This window comes from Haliotis cracherodii, unplaced genomic scaffold, assembly GCF_022045235.1.
Source record: "Haliotis cracherodii isolate W230 unplaced genomic scaffold, xgHalCrac1.p SCAF_17, whole genome shotgun sequence".
Lineage (NCBI taxonomy): Eukaryota > Metazoa > Mollusca > Gastropoda > Lepetellida > Haliotidae > Haliotis > Haliotis cracherodii.
The window spans coordinates 10412712-10438380 of record NW_027266272.1 but is presented as its reverse complement, the minus strand read 5'-3'; the positions used below and the strand labels follow the sequence as shown (position 1 = coordinate 10438380).

The 25669-nt window shown below is 41.5% G+C and overlaps 1 protein-coding gene across 1 annotated transcript; it reads right to left on the bottom strand.

The window, feature by feature from the left end:
- Positions 1-691: 691 nt before the first annotated feature.
- LOC139464367 (general transcription factor 3C polypeptide 4-like) lies at positions 692-25530 on the bottom strand. The gene is made up of 20 exons (XM_071245896.1): positions 25411-25530; positions 24214-24346; positions 23523-23640; positions 23127-23205; positions 20712-20811; positions 18482-18602; positions 17140-17231; positions 15512-15657; positions 14686-14809; positions 14012-14104; positions 11932-12043; positions 10104-10149; positions 9568-9616; positions 8945-9089; positions 6979-7036; positions 5732-5846; positions 3951-4097; positions 3239-3289; positions 1490-1585; positions 692-1148 (listed from the first exon to the last, which is right to left on the bottom strand). Exons 1-20 carry the CDS (start codon positions 25528-25530, stop codon positions 1087-1089), a joined length of 2007 nt encoding a protein of 668 aa, XP_071101997.1. The 3' UTR covers positions 692-1086.
- Positions 25531-25669: the final 139 nt, after the last annotated feature.

Below are 25669 nucleotides of genomic sequence, written 5' to 3'. Positions count from 1 at the left end.
AGAGAGTTCCAGGTGGTCATGTCGTGGTCGACTGTCCAGGCTAGAGAGTTCAAGATGGTTGTGGATGACTGTCACAAGAGAGTTCCAGGTGGTCATGTCGTGGTCCACTGTCCAGGCTAGAGAGTTCAAGATGGTTCTGGACGATTCACAAGAGAGAACCAGGTGGTCATGTCGTGGTCGACTGTCCAGGCTAGAGAGTTCAAGATGGTTCTGGACGATTCACAAGAGAGTTCCAGGTGGTCATGTCGTGGTCGACTGTCCAGGCTAGCGAGTTCAAGATGGTTCTGGACGATTCACAAGAGAGTTCCAGGTGGTCATGTCGTGGTCGACTGTCCAGGCTAGAGAGTTCAAGATGGTTGTGGATGACTGTCACAAGAGAGTTCCAGGTGGTCATGTCATGGTCGACTGTCCAGGCTAGCGAGTTCAAGATGGTTCTAGACGATTCACAAGAGACTTCCAGGTGGTCATGTCGTGGTCGACTGTCCAGGCTAGCGAGTTCAAGATGGTTCTGGACGATTCACAAGAGAGTTCCAGGTGGTCATGTCGTGGTCGACTGTCCAGGCTAGAGAGTTCAAGATGGTTGTGGATGACTGTCACAAGAGAGTTCCAGGTGGTCATGTCGTGGTCGATTGTCCAGGCTAGCGAGTTCAGGATGGTTCTGGACGATTCACAAGAGAGTTCCAGGTGGTCATGTCGTGGTCGACTGTCCAGGCTAGAGAGTTCAAGATGGTTCTGGACGATTCACAAGAGAGTTCCAGGTGGTCATGTCGTGGTCGACTGTCCAGGCTAGCGAGTTCAAGATGGTTCTAGACGATTCACAAGAGACTTCCAGGTGGTCATGTCGTGGTCGACTGTCCAGGCTAGCGAGTTCAAGATGGTTGTGGACAACTGTCACAAGAGAGTTCCAGGTGGTCATGTCGTGGTCGACTGTCCAGGCTAGAGAGTTCAAGATGGTTGTGGACGACTGTCACAAGAGAGTTCCAGGTGGTCATGTCGTGGTCGACTGTCCAGGCTAGAGAGTTCAAGATGGTTGTGGACGACTGTCCAGGCTAGAGAGCTCCAGATGGTCATGCAGTGTTCGACCAATCAGAGTAGCTGTCCCTCACATAGCGCACATCGGGTCAGGTCGGCGGCCAGCCAGGTTATATCTGAAACAAGACGCACATAATATGGAGGTTAATCTGATTCCATTTGGTATTTGTTTGTTATGTGTGTTCGCCACACAACGCAGCTACATGATGGCAGCCTGTAAATAATCATGTCTGGACCAGACAACCAAGTGATTGATATTGTGAGCAAGGATCCATGCCTTCAGGGAACTATGAACCGCAATCAACAGTCTCCCGAGCCTGACCAACCAATCCATTAAGTCGCCTTATATGACCAGCATGGGGAGACATTCTGTATTGTCTCTTAGATGACTAGCCCACCCACATGGCAGCTCTTGACATCAACTGTCACACTATTGAACTTGAGGATATCCTGGTACCTTTCAGTTGCTCCAGGTGCATAGAGAGGGCGCCACAGGTCTGGCACTTCCTGTACGGGATCTGGTCACACGGCAGCAATGTCAAACAACACGCCCCTGGAGAGACAAGAAACACACATCAACTAAGACCAGGACACCACAAGTTTTCCATTCTAAGGAGTATGTGAGTGAGTTGGGTTAAACCCCGCTTTTAACTGTATTCTAGTTATATCATGGCATGTCAGCTTAATGTAGGAGGAAAGCCTGAAGTGATGCAGGTCTAAGATGTTTAGCACTTGGGTGAAACCCATGAGCACGGGTATGGTGCTGACAAACCTAGAAACATGATTGGGGCGAACCGGAATTCAAACCCACAATCATAGGATTCTTGCATACCCAAGGGACGCAACTCTGCACAGCGAATTGCGGTGCTTTAGACGACTGGGCCACCTGTGTCCCCTCATTAAGTAGGAGATGTTGATTAATTTATGTATACTACTCCAAAGTAAAGGTCCACCCGACTCTTTCATATCATTAGAGTTAATGTGTCATGGCAGCACAGACAGACCTTTACTTCTTGTGAGTAGTATATATAATTAACCTTTTGGCTAAAGTTTTTGGTTTGTCTAACTGCACTGATATATAAATAGAATGACACTATTCAGAAAATAAAAAATTGTGATGACATATGTGATTGTTCTGATAATATAACAACAACTGTCAAGTTAATCAATATCAAACAATAGTGAAAACCAACACTTCAAAGATTATATTTGAGTGAGTGAGTTGGGTTTAACGCCGCTTTTAACAGTATTCCAGTTATATCACGGCGTGTCAGCTTAATGTGGGAGGAAAGCCCGAAGTGATGCAGGTCTCAGACGTTTACCACATCGGTGAAACCCACGAGCACGGGTACGGTGCTGACAAACCTAGAAACATAATCGGGGCGAACCGGGATTCGAACCCACAATCATAGGTTTCTGGCGTGCCCAAGGGACGCAATTCTGCACAGCAAATCGCGGCGCCTTAGACGACTGGGCCACCCGTGCCTCCTCATATAGTAGGAGATGTTGATTAATTTATGCATACTACTCAAAAGTAAAAGTCCACTTGACTCTTTCATATCATTTGAGTTAATCTGTCATGACAGGACAGATGGACCTTTACTTCTTGTGAGTAGTATATATAATTTAACTTTTTGGCTAAAGTTTTGGGTTTGTATATCTGCACTGATATATAAATAGAATGACACTATTAAGAAAATAATAAAAATGTGATGACATATGTGATTGTTCTGATAATATAACAACAACTGTCAAGATAATCAATATCAAACAATAGTGAAAACCAACACTTCAAAGATTATATTTGAATTTGGCAGTGTAGTGTTTTTTAAAAACCTGGCAAAGAAGAACCAAAAAGACCCTGTCTTTGCAGTTTCACAACCTTCATTCCACATAAAAGAATTCTATAGTCCTCAGTTTCCTTTGATCCTCACAAAAGAAGCTACTGGAGAGTCACTTTACCAGTTTGCTGATGTCTGTGAACAGCTGGTTGAAAAGGCTCAGAAAACTATGGATGATATTAAACATGGTAACCATTCTCTATGTTTCATTCCAGTAGTTTAAAAAAAAAATATAGAGCCATTAGGCTCTGTAGCGCACCTTAATAATGAACAAATAATGACAACCACGGCATACAATCACTTGACCTTCAGTCAGGTGAGCTAACAATGAGTGTGCTATGGAACTATGAAAACTAAATGCTTACCAAATGTATGCCCGTTGACACATTTACAGCTGGAGGGATCCATCTGAAGACCTGCTGATGTTAAGGTTAATTAGGGATTGCTCAAACCTGGGAGCCTATAGAAGACTAGTTGACTACATCTGTACAGCAAAGTGAAGCAGCTATATGACTAACAGTCGCTTCCTACAAAGACAACCAACATGGTGAGCTCGGGACTAGTCTCACCCAAAAAGAGATAAGCATTGGGTGTTGGAATCTAGTCTGCCCAGACAGAATGGTTCTACAAGGATAGGGTGCTGGTGCTGGGGATCTAGTCTGCCCAGACAGAATGGTTCTACAAGGATAGGATGCTGGGGATCTAGTCTGTCCAGACAGAATGGTTCTACAAGGATAGGATGCTGGGGATCTAGTCTGTCCAGACAGAATGGTTCTACAAGGATAGGATGCTGGGGATCTAGTCTGTCCAGACAGGGTGGTTCTACAAGCATGGGGTGCTGGGGACCTAGTCTGCCCAGACAGAATGGTTCTACAGGGAAGGGGTGCTGGGGATCTAGTCTGTCCAGACAGGGTGGTTCTACAAGGATGGGGTGCTGGGGATCTAGTCTGCCCAGACAACTTTGGTTCTACAGGCAAGGGTTGTTGGGGACCTAGTCTGCCCAGACAACGTTGGTTCTACAGGCAAGGGATACTGGGGACCTAGTGTGCCCAGACAACGTTGGTTCAAAAAGGATATTCTCTTCACAGATGGTGCAGGCGGAGGGTGGGAGGTGCATCACACGGCCCATGACTTTGATGACGACGTCCGACTCAGCGTACTGGTGTAAAGTCTCATTAGAACTTCGCTCCAACCACTGGCACATGTGGGTCACGATTTTCTGCTCTGAAGTTTTATAATATCATTTCAGAAAGTAAAGAATGTCCTAAAACTCGCACTGTAAATATCATCAAGTATCTCTTCAAAATATACCTCACTGTATGACATGTCCCGGTCTGCCATGACACGGCAGTCCCCTTTGTTTGTTTGTTTGTACTCTACACAGCACTCAACTATACTACTCTACATATGACAGGGATATCTGTTATATGTCGGTTGTTTGTTTGTTTGTTGTTTAACGCCGCACTCAGCTATTTCAGCTAGATGACGGCGGTCAATAAAAAAATCAAGGCTGGACCAGACAATCCAGTGATTGATATCATGAGCATCGATCCACGCAATTGGGATACAGTGACATGCATCAACCAAGTTAGCGAGCCTGACCACCCGATCCTTAGTCGCCTTTTACAGGGTTGCTGAAGACCTATTCTACCCGGACCTTCACAGGTTCTGTCATATGTCAAGTGTCTGACAGGTCTGAATATTTCTATCAAAGGGTGAGTAGTATATATACTCACCGACAAAAGAAACGCGAATACCATACATGTTTGTTAATATATGAAAAATTACTTATATTCAAGAGATTGGTTCGATGCACAAACGAACATACTGTTATGTTGTGTGAACACATCACATGTGACGTCAAAGATCCATGACTTCAGACGAACCATTTGTCTCGTGCAGGATTAGCGTGTAAAGTTTGGAAATCATTTGAATATTGTGATAAAAATAAGGAAACTCTGCGGTAACACTTGACTGGTTGTTAGTTTTGTCATTAAGTGATACAAATTTGAAACATCTCTTCTTAACGTACATACTCCTCTACATGTTCCCATGATTCGTGTTTCTTTTGGAGGTGAGTATATATATATACTACTCAACTGTGATGAGATTTTCCTTTCAGGGTCAGATAGGTAAAAGCTGGACAAATGGACACTGCTGCCAGGGTTTAACCTGGGTTAATTATTTTATGGATCTAGGGGACTTAAATTGTAGGGTCTCAGTTTAGAAAATGAGGCTCTTACGCTTGAAAATGGGGTCTTACAGAAATGTCAAATATTGAATACAGTACTCTAGTTGGTTGGTTGGTTTGTTGTTTTACGCCACACTCAGCAATATCCCAGCTATATGATGGTGGTCTGTAAGTAATTGAGTCTGGACTAGACAATCCAGTGATTGATATCATGAGCATCGATCCATGCAATTTCGATTTCAACCAAGTCAGTGAGCCTGACCACCCGATCCCGTCAGTCGTCTCTTACTACAAGCATAGTCACCTCTGTGACATAAGGTTATGTCAGAGGTTGTAAGTTAAACATGGACATTGAGTTCGCCCACAGAAACGAATCTACAAGTACTAACACTAGAAGCTCGTGAAGCATTTGGCTGTGTACTGTTCTTTTTAAATGATAATGTACAGAAAATAATTGCAAGTTTGACCAAATTATGAAAAAGTAGCTTTCATTTCAAACATGTAATTTTTAGGATCTGTTTCCATTTTTATAGAGAATGCAGGATTTCACGTCCAGTAACTCCCTGCTTGACTCTTGACTATACAAGATTGTAATATCCTAATTATTGATATTTGTTTCATTTCCGTTTGATGACAAAGATTAGTTCCAACTATCTATTCAACATACCCAGCTGTGAGAGCTTTCCTTTGCATTTGTTGATGTCTTCAAATCTTTGTTTAATTAAGCGGCCATGAATTTCATCTGTGAACTTCTCAATGTCTTTAGAAATTGGCTGAAAACCCTGGAGGACAAAAAGATGGTAAAATGTGTTTGAACAGATTGTGAGTGAGTGAGTGAGTGAGTGAGTGAGTGAGTGAGTGTGTGTGGCTTTACGCCGATTTTAGCAATATTCCAGCAATATCACGGCAGGGGACTCCAGAAATGGGCTTCACCCATTGTACCCATGTCGGGAATCAAACTCGGGTCTTCCGCGTGACGAGCAAACGCTTTAACCGCTAGGCTACCTGATCGCCCCAAACACTTGTGAGTAAGACAAAAACTGAATCAGGATTCAGCATATCCCCATGCTCAGTATATTGAGGAAGTCAAGGATCAGGGTGAACCGGGATTCAGGGTTTTACCTTGACTTACAAAAGCGGGGATCCAGGGGACCCCCAATAATTCACCTTAAGGGTCCTTGCAGGCAACATGAGGGTCCTGCAAAGTTATGAAAGGGCGTTGTGTACTGTACTGTATACATCCGCAGATAAGCCGAATTTTGACCAGAAATAAGATTCTGTATAAAGGGGTCGTCTTATCCACGGGATACACTTTCATGATAGTATTTTTCAGATCGTGATCTGTCAGAAACATCGCCTGAATGACGGTCCCGAAAGAGTGGAAGTTGTCACGACTACAGCCATTATTGTTATAAATTATCAATAAAGTTATTATTATACAATCAATGTTGTCATTATTAAAAATATTTATGCATGTCACTATTTCCGATCAAAAGTTTTCAAATGTTCATGGTTTAGCATTCTTCATAAACTCCACGATCTTTACATATAACAATTTAATCCACAGATATAATCGCATGTTTCGATAACTACTTTAGAGCCTGTAATACATAATAAACATGTGGACAGTGCTCATGATTGATGTGTGAAATAACAGACACCCATAACTGCTCTTGATGTGCTGTAGGTACAATGAATATCATTATGCATCCCTTGGGACGCAGTATATTTTTTTCCTGCATCCATCCTCTACATTTGTGCATCACGTAAATCCCTGGAGCCCACAATCACTGGTGTCTGGTGTGCCCAAGGGATGCAACTCTGCACAGTGTATTGCGGTGCCTCAGACAACTGTCCCAGACATAAGCAAGTGATACAGGACAACGTGGTGAACAGTCCAGGAAAATACCCTACCTCTTCTTCCTCATCAATTGTGTTTCGCAGAAGGTTATCCAAGACTAGAAACAAAAATCTGAAAACAAAACATAATGCTCACTTTTATGTTCATTTAGCATCCATTTAGCATCCGACCAGCGAAGATTCCGGGGTAGAATAGGTCTTCAGGAACCCATGCTTGCCGTAAAAGGTGACTATGCTTGTCGTAAAAGGCGACTAACGGGATCAGGTGGTCAGACTCGCTGACTTGGTTGATGCATGTCATCGAACTCTGTTACGTGGATCGATGCACCTGATATCAATCACTGGATTGTCTGGTCCAGACTCTGATTATTTACAGACTGTTGTCATATAGCTGGAATATTGCTGAGTGCGGCGTTAAACAACAAACAAACAAAATCATTTAGCATCCATATACCACTTGATATATTCCATGAAGTCTTGCCCACTTTCACTGCAGGAATATGACCACCCCAAGGCAGTGGGATGTTTACTACACAGCTGCAATTTTGAATTATAATAACATGTGAATACACAATGCCATTAAGAGTGTGGTCAAATGTAACAAATGTTATATTTGTGGAACCCTCGGTGGATAAGGGGGCTAGATTGCTGAGTTTGTGGGCTGACGATCTGGTGCCACACTGGCAGTGTGAGTTTTACCGTTACTCAGAAAGTGTTGCCCCCAAATAACATTTGTTGACTATGAGATGTTTTAAAGTAACCAATTATATTGAATACTCATGTAACCTTTGAAATTCTGTTTTGAAGACTAGTCCAAAGGACTACAGGGCTACAACTTACCACTTATTACACCTACCATATTCAACGTACTAAGCGCCCCGCTCTAATAAGTGCCCATGGCGATATTTGCTAATGTATTGGCTCGTGAACAATTCCAATTAGCACCCCTTCCGATTGATCAATGTACACAAGACTTATTTATTCACGTATAATACGCACTCGTGTAGTTATATGCACCTTAAATATGGGCAATTAAATTCTTGGAAAATATATCTGTCGTATATAAACATTTCAGGCTGTCAGCATAAACAACGAAATTTATCTTTCAACTCACCAAAATAATATTCTAATAAGAGCCCCCATATTTCTAATTTTGAGAGCGCCCTGGGCGCTTATTACGTCGAATACGGTAGTACAAATTCCTGAATGCTTGTATAAATTTTTCAATTTCCTCATTGTTTTAACATCACAAGGGCATTTTATCTTACCCATGCCAGAAAAACATTTGAGTTTAACCCTGGACTAGCTTCAAACCTATTTCATTCATCCTCAGAGCTTGCAGTTGGTCCTGCTAAAGTGAGTGAGTAAGTTTGGTTTTACGCCGCTTTTAGCAAAATTACAGCAATATTACGGCGGGGGACACCAGAAATGGGTTCAAACATTGTACCCATGTCGGGAATTGAACCCAGGTCTTCGGCGTGATTAGCGAACGCTTTAACCACTTGGCTACCCTATCGCCCCTGGTCCTGCTAGACTAACTTGTAGTAAAATCAAAGCATCGAGAACTGGTAAAGTTATAAAAAACAAAGAATTATAACCATAAAATATTACTAGTCATTGTAGACTACCATTGTTAAATTATTAATTATGCTCATAAACATTTAGTAGTCTCTTGCTAGAAGGATTCTTGAAGGAATGTCAAGAAGCATCTGATATAACAAAAAATTTGTTTGAAAACATACTTGTCTAAATCAGTGTAATGCTGTAAATCTTGAAATTATCCCGAGCCCCAATTAAATGTGTCAAGAGTTCTACCCACTTGTGTCAAACTAGGCATCATTGACCACTCCAATCAGTGAACTGTTGTTGGGTTGGGGGTAGTCGCATTGATTTTGAGTCACATTTTTTTCTTGGCGTCAGCAGTCGTATTGATTTGGAGATGCATTAATTTCAAGATTCACGGTAAATGTTTGGGATTTGTTTCTCGAGTCATGGGAATCCAATAAACATTAAATCTCACCTGTAGATCTTGAGGGCCTTCAAGGGCTGGTCGTTGAGGTCGGTGATGTTGAGGCGATGCTCCTTTAGGAGGTCCTGGGGGTCAACCTCACAACATATACTCTGTCTGTAGGCTTCAAAAACATCTCCGGCCCTACATAACGACCCTGCAACACAGTCAACATAGTGAGTAGGACCAGTACCTGACGGCAGTGTATTGTTAACTTCCTTGTCCTAACTTCAGCAACATCACAGTGAGGGACACCAGGACCCACTTGCACAAAGAGATCTTAGTGCTATGACTACTGTAAGCCTATGTTAAAGTATGGGAGTTACGATCATCTTTCGCTAAGATCGCTTTGTGCAAGTGGGCCCTGAAATGGGCTTCACATATTACATGTATACCCACGAGGAGAAATGAACCCAGGTCTTTGGTGTGACAAGCGAACGCTCCATCCACTAGGCTACCCGACTGTCCTGATTTGCATGAACACCAGGTCAAGTGAAATAGGGAAACAAATAAATGTATGTTCCATGTGAAGTTGTTTTTTAGGACCCTGCTGAAGCAGCCCTGGAAATTGTCTGGGGTTCCTTCAGAAAGTGCAATGGCAAGTAGTCAAGTATTGAGCAGAGTAGACACCATACCTGCATACTCATGGATGATTTCTTTCTCTTCCACATGAATGACTTGAAGCTGAAACAAAATATAGAATAAGGCATTGATGTTTAAAGGTGTGTGTGCGCCGATGCGTGCGTGCGTTGTCGAATACAACACTCAGCAGTATTCCAGCTATATGATGGCGGTCTCCAAATGATCTGAGTCTGGACCAGACAAGGATTGAGATTGTGAGCAACATTCCACACAATCGGGGTACAATGACACCATCAACCAAGTCTCATAGTCGGAACACCCAGTCCATTAAGTCGCCTCTTACGACCAGCATAGGTTGCTGGGGACCATTCTAACCCGGAATCTCCATGGTTGTTTGCTTTCAGACAATACAGGAAATTTGTTTAACTGAAATTGAGCACCTTTTCATTTTGTCAGAATTGTATAACCCTGTAAGTTCAAACTTCCTGCACTCCATGTATTGTCTAAGCCAATGTTATCAGCATATAATCTGAACGTGGCACTGGACTTTGTCCTGAGAAGGCTTCCCTCAAGTTGACGGTCAGCTTACCTTTACTGGTTCTCTCATTTCTAGATGGCAGAACCTGGATGATGGTCTGAAATCAGATCCAGAACGATTAAGGTACTTGAGGACCATGGTAGCATTTCTATTGTCAACTGTACAAGACGTATACGACAGCACTGGAAGGTGGTTACAGGCGTCAATATCAGCTGGCCCTGACTGTCGGTGTTGAGATACTGGACAATTTGATTGTGAAGCTTGATTTATAATTTATGATAAGATATATGACACATGATATGATATATGATGACATATGATGACACATAATATGATATATATAGAATACTAAACGAGCTCCCGTGTAATACCAATTTTATGAAACGAGTGAATAGTTGTGGTATTTGACGAGCGAAAGCGAGTCAGATACCACAACTATTCACGAGTTTCATAAAATTGGTTTTACACGGGAGCTCGTTTAGTATTTTATTTATTACTTGCCATTTAAAACGATTTAGAATTATACTGTCGAGTGTGAATAGGCTGACACCTACACGATCCACGGCATAATACAATTGAGTTTAACAGAATAATACTTCAAACACGTCAAAAGTTGAAACGTATGAATTTAATACCATACAATGGTCTATCTTTAGAATTCAGGCGTCCGTTCCACAAAAATATCGTAGCGTTAAGGTTATCGCAACTCACATACTTAAACTTAGACCAAGGACTGTCGTTGCGCTACAATACGATCGCCTTGTGGAACGGGGCCTTGCACCTCAAAGTTTACAATCACGTCACAATACCCGATGACGTAATTTGTGGAATTTTGTTGCAAGATCCTTCGGCGAAACAATGCCATGTGACGTCAGCCTAGCAACAAGGTTGCTGTGGTCATCGAGTGTGTTTAAGCTCCTCTCAGTGATCTATCATCTCCACACGCAATGTCGTTGAATAAGCCAAGGGATGTTGAGAGCTTTCAATATTTGTTCGTGAAACGTGTTCCGAGAGTACATAAGCACGCGTTTTGGTATTACACAATGTGTAATACAGCTGTATGTTTATTAAACGGGTGATCTCTTCACTGGCAAGTAATAAATGATGACACATGATATGATATATGACACATGATATGATATATGACATATATGACACATGATAAGATATATGATGACCTATATGACACATGATATGATACATATATGATGATATATGATGACATATGATATGATCTATATGATATATGATGACATATGATATGACATATGATATGATATAGGATGACATATATGACACATGATATGATATATCGTCCTATCCTGTGTTTTCAGACTCTGTAAATACTCAGATGATCGCTTGATTTTAAGATAAAATTGTCTTTTATAAGTGAGTGAGATGTTTTACGATTGTTCTTGTGATTAGCAAGCAAACTACACATGTTTCTCAAGCATCTGAATAATATATGGTATGATATGATATGATATTAATTTGATTTTAAGATAAAATTGTCTTTTATAAGTGAGTGAGATGTTTTACGATTGTTCTTGTGATTAGCAAGCAAACTACACGTTTCTCAAGCATCTGAATAATATATGGTATGATATGATATGATATATGATATGATATGACATGACATATGATATGTGACACATGACATGACATATGACACATGACATGACATACACCATGACATGACATATGACATGACATATGACATGACATGACATGACATGACATGACATGACCTAAATCAATCTATATATGTCACACTGGTTTCTTCACTTCACAATACAACAGCACACAATTCATATTCAAGTGTAAAATAACAGCAAGGACTCTGACAGCCTCCAGCTGGCTGCATGAGGTGAACACTTACGTGAAGACCGCCGCACAGAAGGAGCCATTGGGGGACAAACACGTGCCGTGACAGCTCCACAGATATTTGTCGTCTTTAGGAAATGGTAGCAGGCTGGTGTCAACCACAATTTCTACAATAAACAGCATGATTGAATCATTACGTCGCTTTTAGCAATAGTCAGCAATATGAAAATGAGCATTGAAATCAGGGCTTCCACGTGACAAGCAAACAAATTAACCACTAGGCTACCCCTGCCTCTGAGTGAGTAAGTTATGTGTAGGTGTGGTGGTGGTGGTGAAATGGGGCTTAAAGTCACATTCAGGATTATTGCACTTATATGGCAATGCACATGTGTGAATGTGAGTTTCTGGGTCTTCTTGTACGAGTCCAGTCTAATGACCATTTTCTAGTGCTAGCCCACTAAGATACCATGAGGCAATCTAACTTGGATATCCACTCAGACACAGTATACTGACTCCGAGCCAAACGGTCCTTGTTTTAACCCCTTAATGTCAAGTGCCAGACAGGAAACCATCAGTACAATATTTTAAGACTTTTGGTATGATGCTGCAGGGTTCAAACCACCAACATTCTGTTTCCTGGCAGACACTCTTTCCACTACACCACACTGGAGGTGCAGTATGAATGGAGTTTTATGCAAAAAGGACCAATGTTGCTTCTTGGTGTAGCAGTATTCTCACAATACCACATTGGCCTGTAAATATGAGTGAGTAAGTGTGTTGTGTTTAACGCCGCTTTAAACATTATTCCAGTTATATCACGGCTTATTGTGTTGCAGGTCACCGATGTTTACCACTTCGATGAAACCCACGAGCACGGGTATGGTGTTGACAAACCTAGAAACCAGGGGTGAACCAGGGGTGAACCAGGAGTCGAACCCCCAATCATAGGTTTCTGGCGTGCCTAAGGGACGTAACCCTGCACAGCAAATTGCGGCATCTTAGACAACTGGGCCACCCGTGCCCCCGGCCTGTAAATATGGAACTGGGTTAAATCAAATCATTTGAGCACCATTCGACACCATCATGGCCAAGTCACAGTTTCAAGTGGGAGTTTCAAGTTTCACATTACTGAACTACAGCAATCATATCTCACACCCAAAACTGATTGCTGTAGCTGCTGAATCCTCATTAGTCATTGGCTACTCACAGAGAGACAGTCATAGGGTACTAGGGACCGATCCTGACTCAGAATTCCGAGTCATGCATTGTAACAGCATGATACAATGAGTGAGTGAGTGAGTTGGGTTTGAAGTATATGCAAGTAATGTGATACCGGTATGTGGAATCTGTTTGGTCAATAGGAGGGACATAGAAATGACATAATTTGAAATAGCCACTAGTCACAACACATTTAAGCCACGAAATCCAAGCCTTGTTCGACAAGGGTGGAAACTGAACTTTTAACCCCTTGTCTCGGGAAGAGTGAGTGAGTGAGTAAGTTAGGTTTAACGCCACCTTTAACAGTATTCAAGGTATATCGCAGCGTGTCAGCTTAATGCGGGAGGAAACCCCGAAGTGATGCAGGTCTCAGATGTTTACTACTTCGGTGAAACCCAAGAGCATGGGTATGGTGCTGACAAACCTAGAAACATAATCGGGGCAAACCAGGATTTGAACCCACAATCGTAGTTTTCTGGCGTGCTCAAGGGACGCAACTTGCGCCAGCTTAGACGACTGGGCCACCCGTGCCCCCGTGAAGTATGTAATGGTGTAGTGCACTGTGTGCTTTGATAACTACTTTTGAGCAACATAAATACATAACAGTCATGTGAACAGTGGTCATGATCAATGGATGAAATAACAGACACCATAACTGCTCTTGATAAACTGTAGGTACAATGAATATTATTATGCATCCCTTTTCTGCATCCATTCTCTACATTTATGCGTCCGTTAAAGGATGGTGTATGGTGCTGACAAACCTAGAAACATAATTGGGGCGAACCAGGATTTGAACCCACAATCATAGGTTTCTGGCGTGCCCAAGGGCGCAACTCTGCACAACGAACCGCAGCGCCTCGGATGACTGGGCCACCCGTGCCCCCATGTTACAATGAAACCAGACTACCCGGTACCTGCACTCTTGTTCCTCATCTCGGTGACCGTGACCTTCTGTACAACTCCGTCCGCTGAACCCAAAACAGTGATACTGTCGTGACTGGCTAAACCTACAACATAGAAGGTACTGACACATTCCTCACGTTTCAATTAAAATTCATGCTAGCCCGTGACTACTGGAAATTTGTTGAGCAAAAAATTATAAAGATGACTAGTAGCATTTAAAGGCTATAATTTTGAATGAGTTCTCAAGGCTTCAATTTTGCTTCAAATTGGAACTGAAAACTAACTGACAGAATGTAAATAGAGTACATATTTTAGTCTTGTTCAAGCATGTCCAGCTACAAACTCTGAGGACTAGTAAAATAAGGTTTAGACAAGTCAGGACTAGTCATAAAAAAAAAGCACAAAAAACCCATGAATTTCTCATGCTGCTAAACCTCTCCAGCCATTCCTGGAGACAGCTATTGCTGAGTGCGGCCATATTGTCATGCCGCACTCAGCAATAGCTATGTGTAAAAACCTGTAAATAATCTGATCAGGGTCCCATTCCATAATGTGATCCAAGCGCTGCAACTATCGTATGTAAGTATGGTATCTTAAGTGTGGGACTTACGATCATCTCAGCACTAAGACCAATTTGTGGAACAGGGCCAAGAGAAACAAGTGACAGACATTATGTGCAACCTACCAGTGCCGGCCATCCAGTGACTTCCTGTAACTGTGGCCTTCTGGGAGAAACTCAGTTTGTTGTCTACTTTAACACTGTGAGTCAATAAATATTGTTCCTTGCTGGATATCAGTAGGTAGCTATCCTGCAAAGAAAGGGGGGCGAGTATCATGTGTTTGAACAGTCCTGTGACAAGGTGATTGTGGCATTAATGTGTCATATTATTTTCCATGATGTCTTTGAGCCTAGCAGCGTTCAGCTGAAGGGCACAATGTTTGAATTTTTTATGTCATTTCCGGTTGGGGAAAATAGATGTCATAGTCAGTGTAACTTTCAAAGAAAGTGGTATGCCTCTTAGAAACATTAAAGACATAGAAGAAGCATGTTTTCATGTACCTAGAGTGAGTGAGTGAGTGAGTGAGTGAGTGAGTGAGTGAGTGAGTGAGTGAGTGAGTGAGTGAGTGAGTGAGTGAGTTGGGCTCAATGCCGCTTTGAATAGTGTTCTTGTTACATCACGGCGTGTCAGCTTAATTCGGGAGGAAAGCTTGAAGTGATGCAGGTCTCAGATGTTTACTTCTTTTGTGAAATCCACGACGGGAATTAGGGAGTTAGGGAACTGGGGAATTCTACAAGCATGTGTAAGGTGGTAACAAACCTAGAAACAGATCTGGGACGAGCTAGGAATAGAACTCCGAATTATAGCTTTCTTGCATGCCCAAGGGATGCAACTCTGCCAGCAAACTGACTTGGCTACCAATGCTCACTGTTCACTGTGAACAGATGTTCCAATATTTGAGTACATCTGCCCTTTAAACCAACATCAAGTAATGCCAGTGTTAGTACTCACCTTCAGTTTCTTCCAGCACATGCAGGAGATTCGAAGATCATCCTTCTCCCCGTAGAGGCATGCCGGTCTGACTGACACCTCGTCCCCACCGAGAGTCACGTCCATCAGGTGGATCACTCCGCTGTTGTAACCAACTGCCAAAACAGCTGAAACACAGTAGAATCATCCTGAACTTGCTTCCACAGGAGATATCACTTGGGCGATATATAGAGGTTATCACGCTTGTGTGTTTGGGGATGGTAAATATCCTGCATTAGGAATAAATGTTGTATTTAGCGAGCCTTGGCGAGCTAAATACATAGTGTTTATTCCTAATACAGGATATTTACCATCCCCAAACACACAAGCGTGATAACCTCTTTATCATATAATGTCATTCTTTAATTCTGCGCTTCAAAATCGCTTTCCCTCTCACAAACATTACCGAAAAGTTTTCCTGGAATGCGCGCATTAATATTTATTACGTCACAGGGTAAGTGATGTGTCAGTCGGACAGTGACAGTAGCCAATATAGTTCCAACTGAAATCTGTTTCTTATACAGTGGCGAAGCAACATATATGCAAAACAACAACTGTTTTTAATTGCCTTTCGCGGCAATCCATCGCTCTGTCCGCTAGAGTAACTGCCCTTTGTCAAAGGGAAGCTACTCTAAGCCTAGTCTATGAGACGTCACAGTCATGGTCAGACGTTGTTGACAGTCGGTCTGTCCTGTCATAACGTTAAGAACTGTAGTCAGATGTACACAGAGTGACAAAAGAAAACAAAGTAACAATTCAAACATATTTCGGCCAAATCCAACTATTTCAATTTGTGGAGAAGGTTTCAAGCCGCAGAGGTCTACCAGTCATGGCTACTGATCCCGCTTGGCTAGGCCTCGTGCCCTCGCAAAATTGGTTCGAAATTTATATCTCCAAAGTTGCCAAAACTTATAAAATGCCTTAGCTACGTCACAGTTAGACACTGATTTTCAGTATATTAGACTGTTCTTTTGATAATGATAGCAATTATCTCTGTAGTTTATCCAGATTCCCGATGGTTAATTCTAACTCGATTGCCGAATGACGAGGGCGACGCCATGTTTGTTTATAAACAGTGAAAGTAGTCCCTACTTGACCTTTGATATTTGCATCTCTATCCGCATATGACCCCAACGGATATCGTTTTTATCCGTTGGCTTTATCCTGCCGAGAAACCTACCCATTATATGATAATAATGGATACCTCCTAGGAGATATTGCTACAGTGAACTGCATCACTATGCCTGCAGACCACTGTGACATCATCGGTCACTATGACTTCATAATCAATGACATCACTTGTCTCCCTATCACTGAAGCTGGCTACCTCCATTTTTTTCAACTCAAGGCACTAGCTGTACAATCTTGGAAATGTTGGAGGAATGATTTTGGATGATAAATAGAATCTCATCCTCAAGTCAAACAAACTCATCAATAAAAGTTTAAAACGTCTCAGCATTGATAATGCCTCCACAACAAGTCTGACTCATTGTCCAACAAGAGTTCTGAAACAATGGCAGAAAATGTCATGATGTCTCCTTTTCAAATGTCATGACTGGTCTCTAATATGCCACCCTTCGTGAACAGTGTGTAACCATAGTAACCATTACCTCGCTTGTCCTGTCCCAGCTGCCGGCACCAGGACACAGAGGTGGGGATGCTGGTGTGAAGGGAGAGAACTTTCACGACACGACAGTCTTCACTGAAACAACACGGAGTATCCACAGAGAGAGGCTAACACAGAGAGACATCGTATTGGGAGTAAAACATCTCATTCTAATCAACTGGATATAAATTATACCTGGATTATATATTCATTTTATTGTAAAATACTCATGATGGCAGCCTCTTGAACAAATTCAGGCATCATTATTTGTGAAATTTCAGCTAAGTGTTTGATGGTTTCTGAGAAGATAGATGACGACATTCGCTGGCACCAGATGAGAACCCTCGGTCCAGGCAGATCAGCTCAGGGGTCCTTGGGTCGTTGCTTATACATAATGGCCTCACGAAGAGAAATTATTTGTATAAAGATAATATTACCTTTAGGGGTGCGGAAAATAGATGAAAATGTTTTCAGTAATTCTCAATGAGCAATATCATTTTTACTTCATGCTGATCAGCTAGTTCCTTCTAATTGTTCCATTGTTTTCATCGTTTGTGGAAAGAACCATGGCAATGTCGAATTTAAATGAATGTACTATTGCAAATAATAAAAGATGACTTCAGCCATTGTTCATGACGTCACATTTAATGTGGCATTGTTCAAACAACAGACTAAATGGCCTGATGTATCAAATGACCGAAAAAGAAAACTTGAAAGTCGCTGGCAAAAGTTCGGAACTTTAGTGAATTCACTCATGAAAGCCAATCAGCAATTCTCTGTATTTTGTAGGCTATTCTCTAATGACTTCTACATCAATAATCGCAAATAGTTTGAACCCACTGACGAGTTCCTGGAGTTTTACTTTTGTACAGAAATAGAGTGACATCGTGGATTTTTCTTAGGAGTCTGACAAGGACCCCTCGACATTCATTCTTAACATTAAGCACTGCAATGATTGACAGCTGATTGTGTAGCTGGCATGACAAAGAGTAAAGCTACAATGATATTTTTCTGTTTTATCTCCCAGATTCATTATACTGAAGGTTGGTTGTGGTTAACGCCGCTTTTAACAGTATTCCAGTTATATCACGGCATGTCAGCTTAATGTGGGAGGAATCCCCGAAGTGATGCAGGTCTCAGACATTTACCACTTCGGTGAAACCCAGGAGCATTGGTATGGTGCTGACAAACCTAGAAACATAATCGGAGCGAACCGGGATTTGAACCCACAATCATAGGTTTCTGGCGTGCCCAAGGGATGCAAATCTGTACAGCGAACTGCGACGTCTTAGGTGACTGGGCCATCCGTGCCCACTATACTGAAAGGTAAAGACTGGAAATCTTACGGGTGCAGACAGGGCAGGTGAACCTTCCACAACACAACGTCTCCATTCTTCATGCAGACAGCCAGCAGGGAGTAGGCGCCTTCACCCTGGCTGCCTTGGTAGCAGTCAGACCAAGAGAGTTCTGCAAAAGGCATGAAATAACACTTGAACTCAAAAAGAATTTGGAAATGAGCAAGTTACTTGTTTTCACCTAGTATTGTTTTATCTAAATCAGAATACAGTCATACCCATCTAGCCTGATCTATAGTTTGTGTATGAGTGAGTGAGTGAGTTGGGTTTAACGCTGCTTTTAACATTATTCCAGTTATATCACGGCATGTCAGCTTAATGTGGGAGGAATCCCCGAAGTGATGCAGGTCTCAGACATTTACAACTTCGGTGAAACCCACGAGCACGGGTATGGTGCTGACAAATCTAGAAACATAATCGGGGCGAACCGGGATTTGAACCCACAATCATAGGTTTCTGGCGTGTAGAGGGGACGCAACTCTGCACAGCGAATCGCGGCGCCTTAGACGACTGGGCCACCCGTGCCCCCAGTTTGTGTATGATGAACAGTAATGTGTTCAAAACATTGCAATACGAGTTATACAGCATTGTGTACAAGATACAACTGCTCAGTGAATTACAGAGCTTTAGACAGGCCTAAAGTAACAAATAGTCCCTGAAATAAATTCATATATAGGTTAAATAAAAATAATTCCATACCGGAACTCATGAGTTTTTTACCCCAGAGAAAATATTAAAAAAACGAGTCCAACACAAGTCTAGAATGATTTGGCAAGTCTAGATTGCACCAGCTCTGAAATTTAGGATTTCATTTTTTTCAATTAATAGACATACTTTTTAAAGTAAGATAACTTTATATTTTGGACTAAATGTCAGTCTTTAGTACCCTGAGTTGAGTATGGTATGAGTTTAGACTGATAGAGCCGAGAAGGGGATGTGGGCGATTTCTGTATTTGCCATAATAAGCGCCCAGGGCGCTATCAAAATTAGAAATAGGGGGCTCTTATTAGAATGTTATTTTGGTGAAAAACAACAGAGATGAAAGATCGTAAATTTCGTGGCTTATGCTGACAGCCTGAAAAGTTTATATACAACAGATATATTTTTCCAGAATTTAATTGCTTATGATTAAGGGTGCATATAACAAACGTATTATGCACGAATAAATAGTCTTGTGTACATTTATCATTCGGAAGGGACGCTTATTGGGACTGTTCACTTGCAATTCTACCATGAATTTGGAATTTACTCGATTCTGATTGGTCAATCAGAGGCTATTAAATCACAATAAACCCCCTCTGATTGAAACAGCTGGTTTGACGGCCGCATCACCGCGGAAACTAATATTCATAGACTAGTACTATTTTCAGTTATTTTCGGTAGGCATATTTGAATAATTATATCTACAATTACAGGTTACAAAATGCACAGATGCGGTTACTACAATATTAAAAGGATGTGTGGCAATACATTTCATGCAGAAAAACACGACAGAAATCAACAAAGGGAATGTGTTTACGTTTTGGAGACAACAGAGAGCTTGGAATTTTGGCGCTTTTCTATATACGACTGTGACGTCATATTTTTTGCGTCACAATGAGTGATATGACGTCATAATGGTGACGCGCGCTGTAGAGCGAAAGCCTTGCAAAGCTTGCTTTGTTTTCTTTAGGGATGCCCACCTCATGTTAGCTTACTAAGTTGCCGTACTTATATGCTTTCAATGCCTGTCATATGTTCGAGTGAAGTATTACGGTGTAAACAAACTGCTTGAATATATACAGCACCATATTTTGTTCGGTGATTCCGTAATTCAGATCGATAACCCACTCAAAACACTGAACTCAACCCATGCCGCTTCACTCTGTAAATTTGCTAACACCAAAGAGTTCGCATTTTATTTAGTCATGGTAGAATGGAGATAAACATACTGTGTTTTCAATGTAGAGCTAGGTTACCTGTAGATTTAACCGCGCTAAATTTAACATTTGAAACCTCACGCTGCGCGTTCGGTTCCAAATTCAATTTAGCGGGGTTAAATCTACAGGTAACCTAGCTCTACATTGAAAACACGGTATGTTTATCTCCTAAATATATGAGCAAATATCGCCGTGGGCGCTTATTAGAGCGGGACACTTGTTACGTCGAATACGGTATTTATTAGATATAGGCCCTGGGGTCTGTCCCATGGACGAAACTCTGGGACACACATTCCACCTACCCATAGCTGCCAACTTGTATGTCTGTCCCCGGAGTGCACTGAAGGTGAGGTCACCAGGAAGTGGATTGTTGGAGGCATAGATTTGAGACAGATCCGCCACCTGTAACCATGGCAATTACAACTTGTACATCACAGCATCCCAACAGAACCCATTCCTAGTGAGTGAGTGAGTATGGTTTTACGCCGCTTTTAGCAATATTCCTGCAAAATCACGGCGGGGGACACCAGAAATGGGCTTCACACATTGTACCCATGTCGGGACGAGCGAACGCTTTAACCACTAGGCTACCCGACCGCCCCCCGACTCCTAGTGAGTGAACATGGTTTTACACTGATGTCAGTCATGCAGCAATAACATGCTGATACAATGGATATGATGGGAGCTGATGAAAAATTCACAATTTCATTTACAGTAGAACATGGATATAACGAAGATGGATATAGCGAACAAACGGATATAAAGAACTGTTAAAAAATCCCCAATTTATCTCCTATATATTATCATATAAAATTTACGTACATAACGAACCCTCTACAGGGAACTAACGGATACAGCGAACTGATATCTGATCACTGGCAAGCCCATCTATCTCTAATTAGTGACGTGTTTAGCGAACTGAACAATATCTCAGTGTCAAGTTTCACTGACATTTGGCTGTACGCGATCAGCGGCGAATCAAAAGCAAAATCACAGACTACACATCTCCTATATTAATCGAAAAATGATAAATATGTTTACATTTTGAACATGTATTTGATAACAATCTTCAGAAAATGTTATGAATTTAATGTTATTAAATGAATGTTATAAATTTTTATCAATTGAATGATCACTGCTAATACAAATCAATGCTGCAGTTACGTGTATTGTGTTTTGTCTTATCCAAGATGGCGGACGTTTCCGAGCAAAAATGTGTATAACGAACAACGGATATAACAATCTGATTTCTCTGGTCCCTTGTAGTTCGCTATATCCGTGTTCTACTGTACAGTAAACTACGGTTATAACGAACACGCTTATAACGAACTGACGGATATAACAAACTAACATTTTAGTACCGACTATTTGCTGTAGTTATGCTGTATATATGCTTATAACGAACTATGGTTATAACGAACTAAAAATAGAAGTCCCTTTGAGTTTGTTATAACTGTAGTTTACTGTATATGGGGACTGAATACCAGTCACTAATCTAAGAGTTACTACACCACTGACTTATTCAATGCCAATGCATGGTAACTATGGAAACAAATTATAACTCCTCCTACCATAGTCGACGTAATTGCCATCCTAGGTGCTTAGAAAAGTTACGATAATTAAAACCGAACACAATTTAAATTTGTTGTCAGTGGTGGAAGAGAACAGATTCAGTTCAAACGTCCATGAAACAAACTTAGCATCTGCCCGAGGCAAGGGGTTAAAAGTTCAGTTTCCACCCTTGTAGAACAAGGCTCGGATTTCGTGGCTTAAATGTAGTTATGTCACTTCTATGTCCCTCCTATTGACCAAACAGATTCCACGCATCACATTACTTGCATATACTTCAAATAAAATATTGCCGCGCAGTCAAATTACAGGACAGTTTTGCAAACTGGGCTTCCATACTCAGCTGACTCCCTTGCCTCGGGAAGATGAAATAACAGTTACAATACCCCTTCTACACTGCTGTGTTTACTGTAAAAACATCTGTTACGTACACAAGAACATATGGACATGATGGATGTTGTGTCAATTTTCACTGTCATTTGTGAGACGTAACAGAGCTCCAGATAAGCTGCGTATCTGCGTAAAATACGCATCAGAAATGCAGAAATACGCAGTAAGATAATATCCAAGCGTATCAAATACGCAACGAACATTTCAGATACGTCATCAAAATATTGTGAAGTAACCCTGTGTATTCGATTAGCAAATCAGCAACTTATTTTGAAATTATAAACAGGCATTCCGTCAACCTTGCCAAACTCCACGATGACAGTTACTTCATGATCATTTGCCGTCACACTTTCTTGTGGAAGTATCGTGGTATTTTTGAGTCCTATAAAGCTCTCGAACCCACACAACCTCAGTTTGCAGGGACTAGATGAATAGTATTATTAAATATTTAACTTAAATACCCACATGTGCAAAAACTAGTGGGTAACAGGAATTTGAATACCCAGATAGAATTACTGATACCCAGTGATTTTAAAACGCATGGGTAAAATACCCACAACACCAAAAGCTTATCTGGAGCTCTGCGTAAGCTGAGCACTCATTATAGCATTTAGTTGCTTCCCTCCATCTGGAACCAGCCCTCTGCTTGACTTGCTAGTTACACATAGCGGCTACACCAAAACACCAACATATCTATTCATGGGGATGAAGGAATATAGGGCATTCAACATCGTAAAGTGTGGACGATGTAATCTCACCTTTTTCCACGTCTTCTTGGTATCTGATGTGGTGTGGATACACACCTGGTGGTCATGTGACACACTCGCCAACACACACCTGCAACGCAAACCAGACCAACATTTTCATTATATAGGGAGATGTAGCAAAACACATCTAACATCTAACATTCCAGTGTTACCACATTTTCTTATGTAGTGCACACTTGAGTATAATGACAATATACTAAGGGCAAGATTCTCATTGCCCAAATGAAATTATGCACCATCAGTTCCCTTGAAGTAATAGATCACAATGCAGTATTTGAAATTAACAGAGGTCCTGGGGTCCTGTACAAATAATGATCTCCCCTCAATTTACCTGCTAAAGACAATTTGATTAAAATCTAGACAAATTCCTGTGGATGGTCCCCTCACCTGCCAGCTATGTCCCCTCCTGCGGGTGACCAGGCCACCACCTTGTATCCCTTGCTGGACGTCTGACAACCTGTCCTTGGACACAGTGTCCGGTCAAGCATCAGCTGATGGACCTCCTCTAGCAAAAGGCAATACAGAGGAGTGAGTGAGTGAGTATGGTTTTACGCCACTTTAATCAATATTCCAGCAAAATCATGGCGAGGAACACCAGAAATGGGCTCCACACAATGTACCCATGAAGATTCCGGGGTAGAATAGGTCTTCAGCAACCCATGCTTGCCGTAAAAAGGCGACAATGCTTGTCGTAAAAGGTGACTAACCGGATCGGGTGGTCAGGCTCGCTGACTTGGTTGATGCATGTCATCAATCCCAATTGCATGGATCAATGCTAACGACATCAATCACTTGATTGTCTGGTCCAGACAAGATTATTTACAGACCGCCATCATATAGCTGGAATATTGCTGAGTGCGGTGTAAAACATGTGGGGAATAAAACCCAGGTTTTTGGCATCATGAGCCCTCTGGGCTACCCCACACCCCAAGAGAGAGGAACATGATGGTACCACAGATTGGAGATTTTGATACACAGCTATACAGATATTAGAATAATGAAATGAAAAAGATAAAATATCCTTTTTGATAAAAACTAATAAAAACGTTGATAGGTGTCGCAGGCACCAATCACTAACCTGTTTCCAAAGATTTGGAAAACTTCTCAAAATCAAAAGACACAAAGCTGACAGCATCCTCTTTGGAAGGGGGGATATTTGAGTGAAGGAAATGGCAAGCTCCATCTACATGGGAGGGCCTGATAGAAAGTTCCTGGAAAACAAATGGTACAAATCAATTCCCCATAGGAGGTCATGTCAGGTAAACTTTCTAATCAGTCAATCAGCGTTGAGGATTCTAAGTTTGCAGTATGAGGGAGAGAGGAATTGAAACCAGCATATCTGATTTCTGTATCTCATAGACGAGCCCAAACAATAACTTCTGAAAGTAGAAAGTATAGTGCTGCCATAATATTGTTGTGCTTAGTTTAGGGTCCTGACAGTGACGCATTTAAAATTATTTTTGGGGATTTATTATTTGCATATGCAGAGTTTGTGCATGAAGTTGTATGTATCATCTGTATAGGCCTTCTGAACATGTGTCACTGCGAGTCACATGCAATGGGTCTTAGCACTGAAGTTTGCAATTCTAAGCTGGTAATATACACTTGTATGCGTGCAACTACTCAATAATAGTTGCCATTTGATTAATTTCCCTGTTCATGTTAATTCAGAGGTCATTTCGATCTCCTGCTTAGGAGATGGGGAGCATTGAATTTTACTGGGTGCATCTTTTTCATTTCAATTACCATATTTTCTTGAGTATAGTGCGCACCCATGTATAATGCGCAACCCCCTCTAGCGGGTTCAATATTTTGGTAAAAAAGAAATTTGAATATTATGAGCAGAAAAAAATTACACCGTACCCCTTCAGCGAAGTCTGGCAAAGGAACAGGTGATGAGAAACTTTGTCTTTAGAAATTCGAAATTTAGCACCCCATGGCTAAGCTAGGCTAATGACCTAATCAAGGTAGCCAAAGGCGCTATGACAAAATTATAAGTTGTCGTTTTTCTAGTGATCAGCATTCAGCACTTGAAAGTTTACCCTTATGCAAATGTAAGGGTGTGTAGACTTCGGGGTAACACACTAACACTAAGAATCAAAGAGGTGGTGAGATCCTCCGCTGACAGTCCGAGACAATGAGGCTAAAAGCTGCGATCAGTAAACTGCAACATTGCAGCTGATCATCCAAATCATTCCAGGTTTGCAGCTGTCCCTGTGGATCGTGATGTGACAGATGTTCACATTAACAATGACATTATTTCCGAAATGATTACCAATAAAAACAATCCCCCGTCCGTTGCAATGGCCAATCTGTTGTCGTCTGACCACGCAACCGCGTTGCAGGCAGTAATATTTGAAGGAAATGTAGCTACAAAGGTTCCCGCGACCGCCATGTTTGAAACAAACTCGACAATGTTAAGAGAGAAGAAATATTATTGGTTGAATGTGGACCAATTATCCAATGATAATTCCGTATGCATATCGAGCTCAAGTTGTTTCTATTGTATCTTTTTATTGGTTAATAGGCCCGAT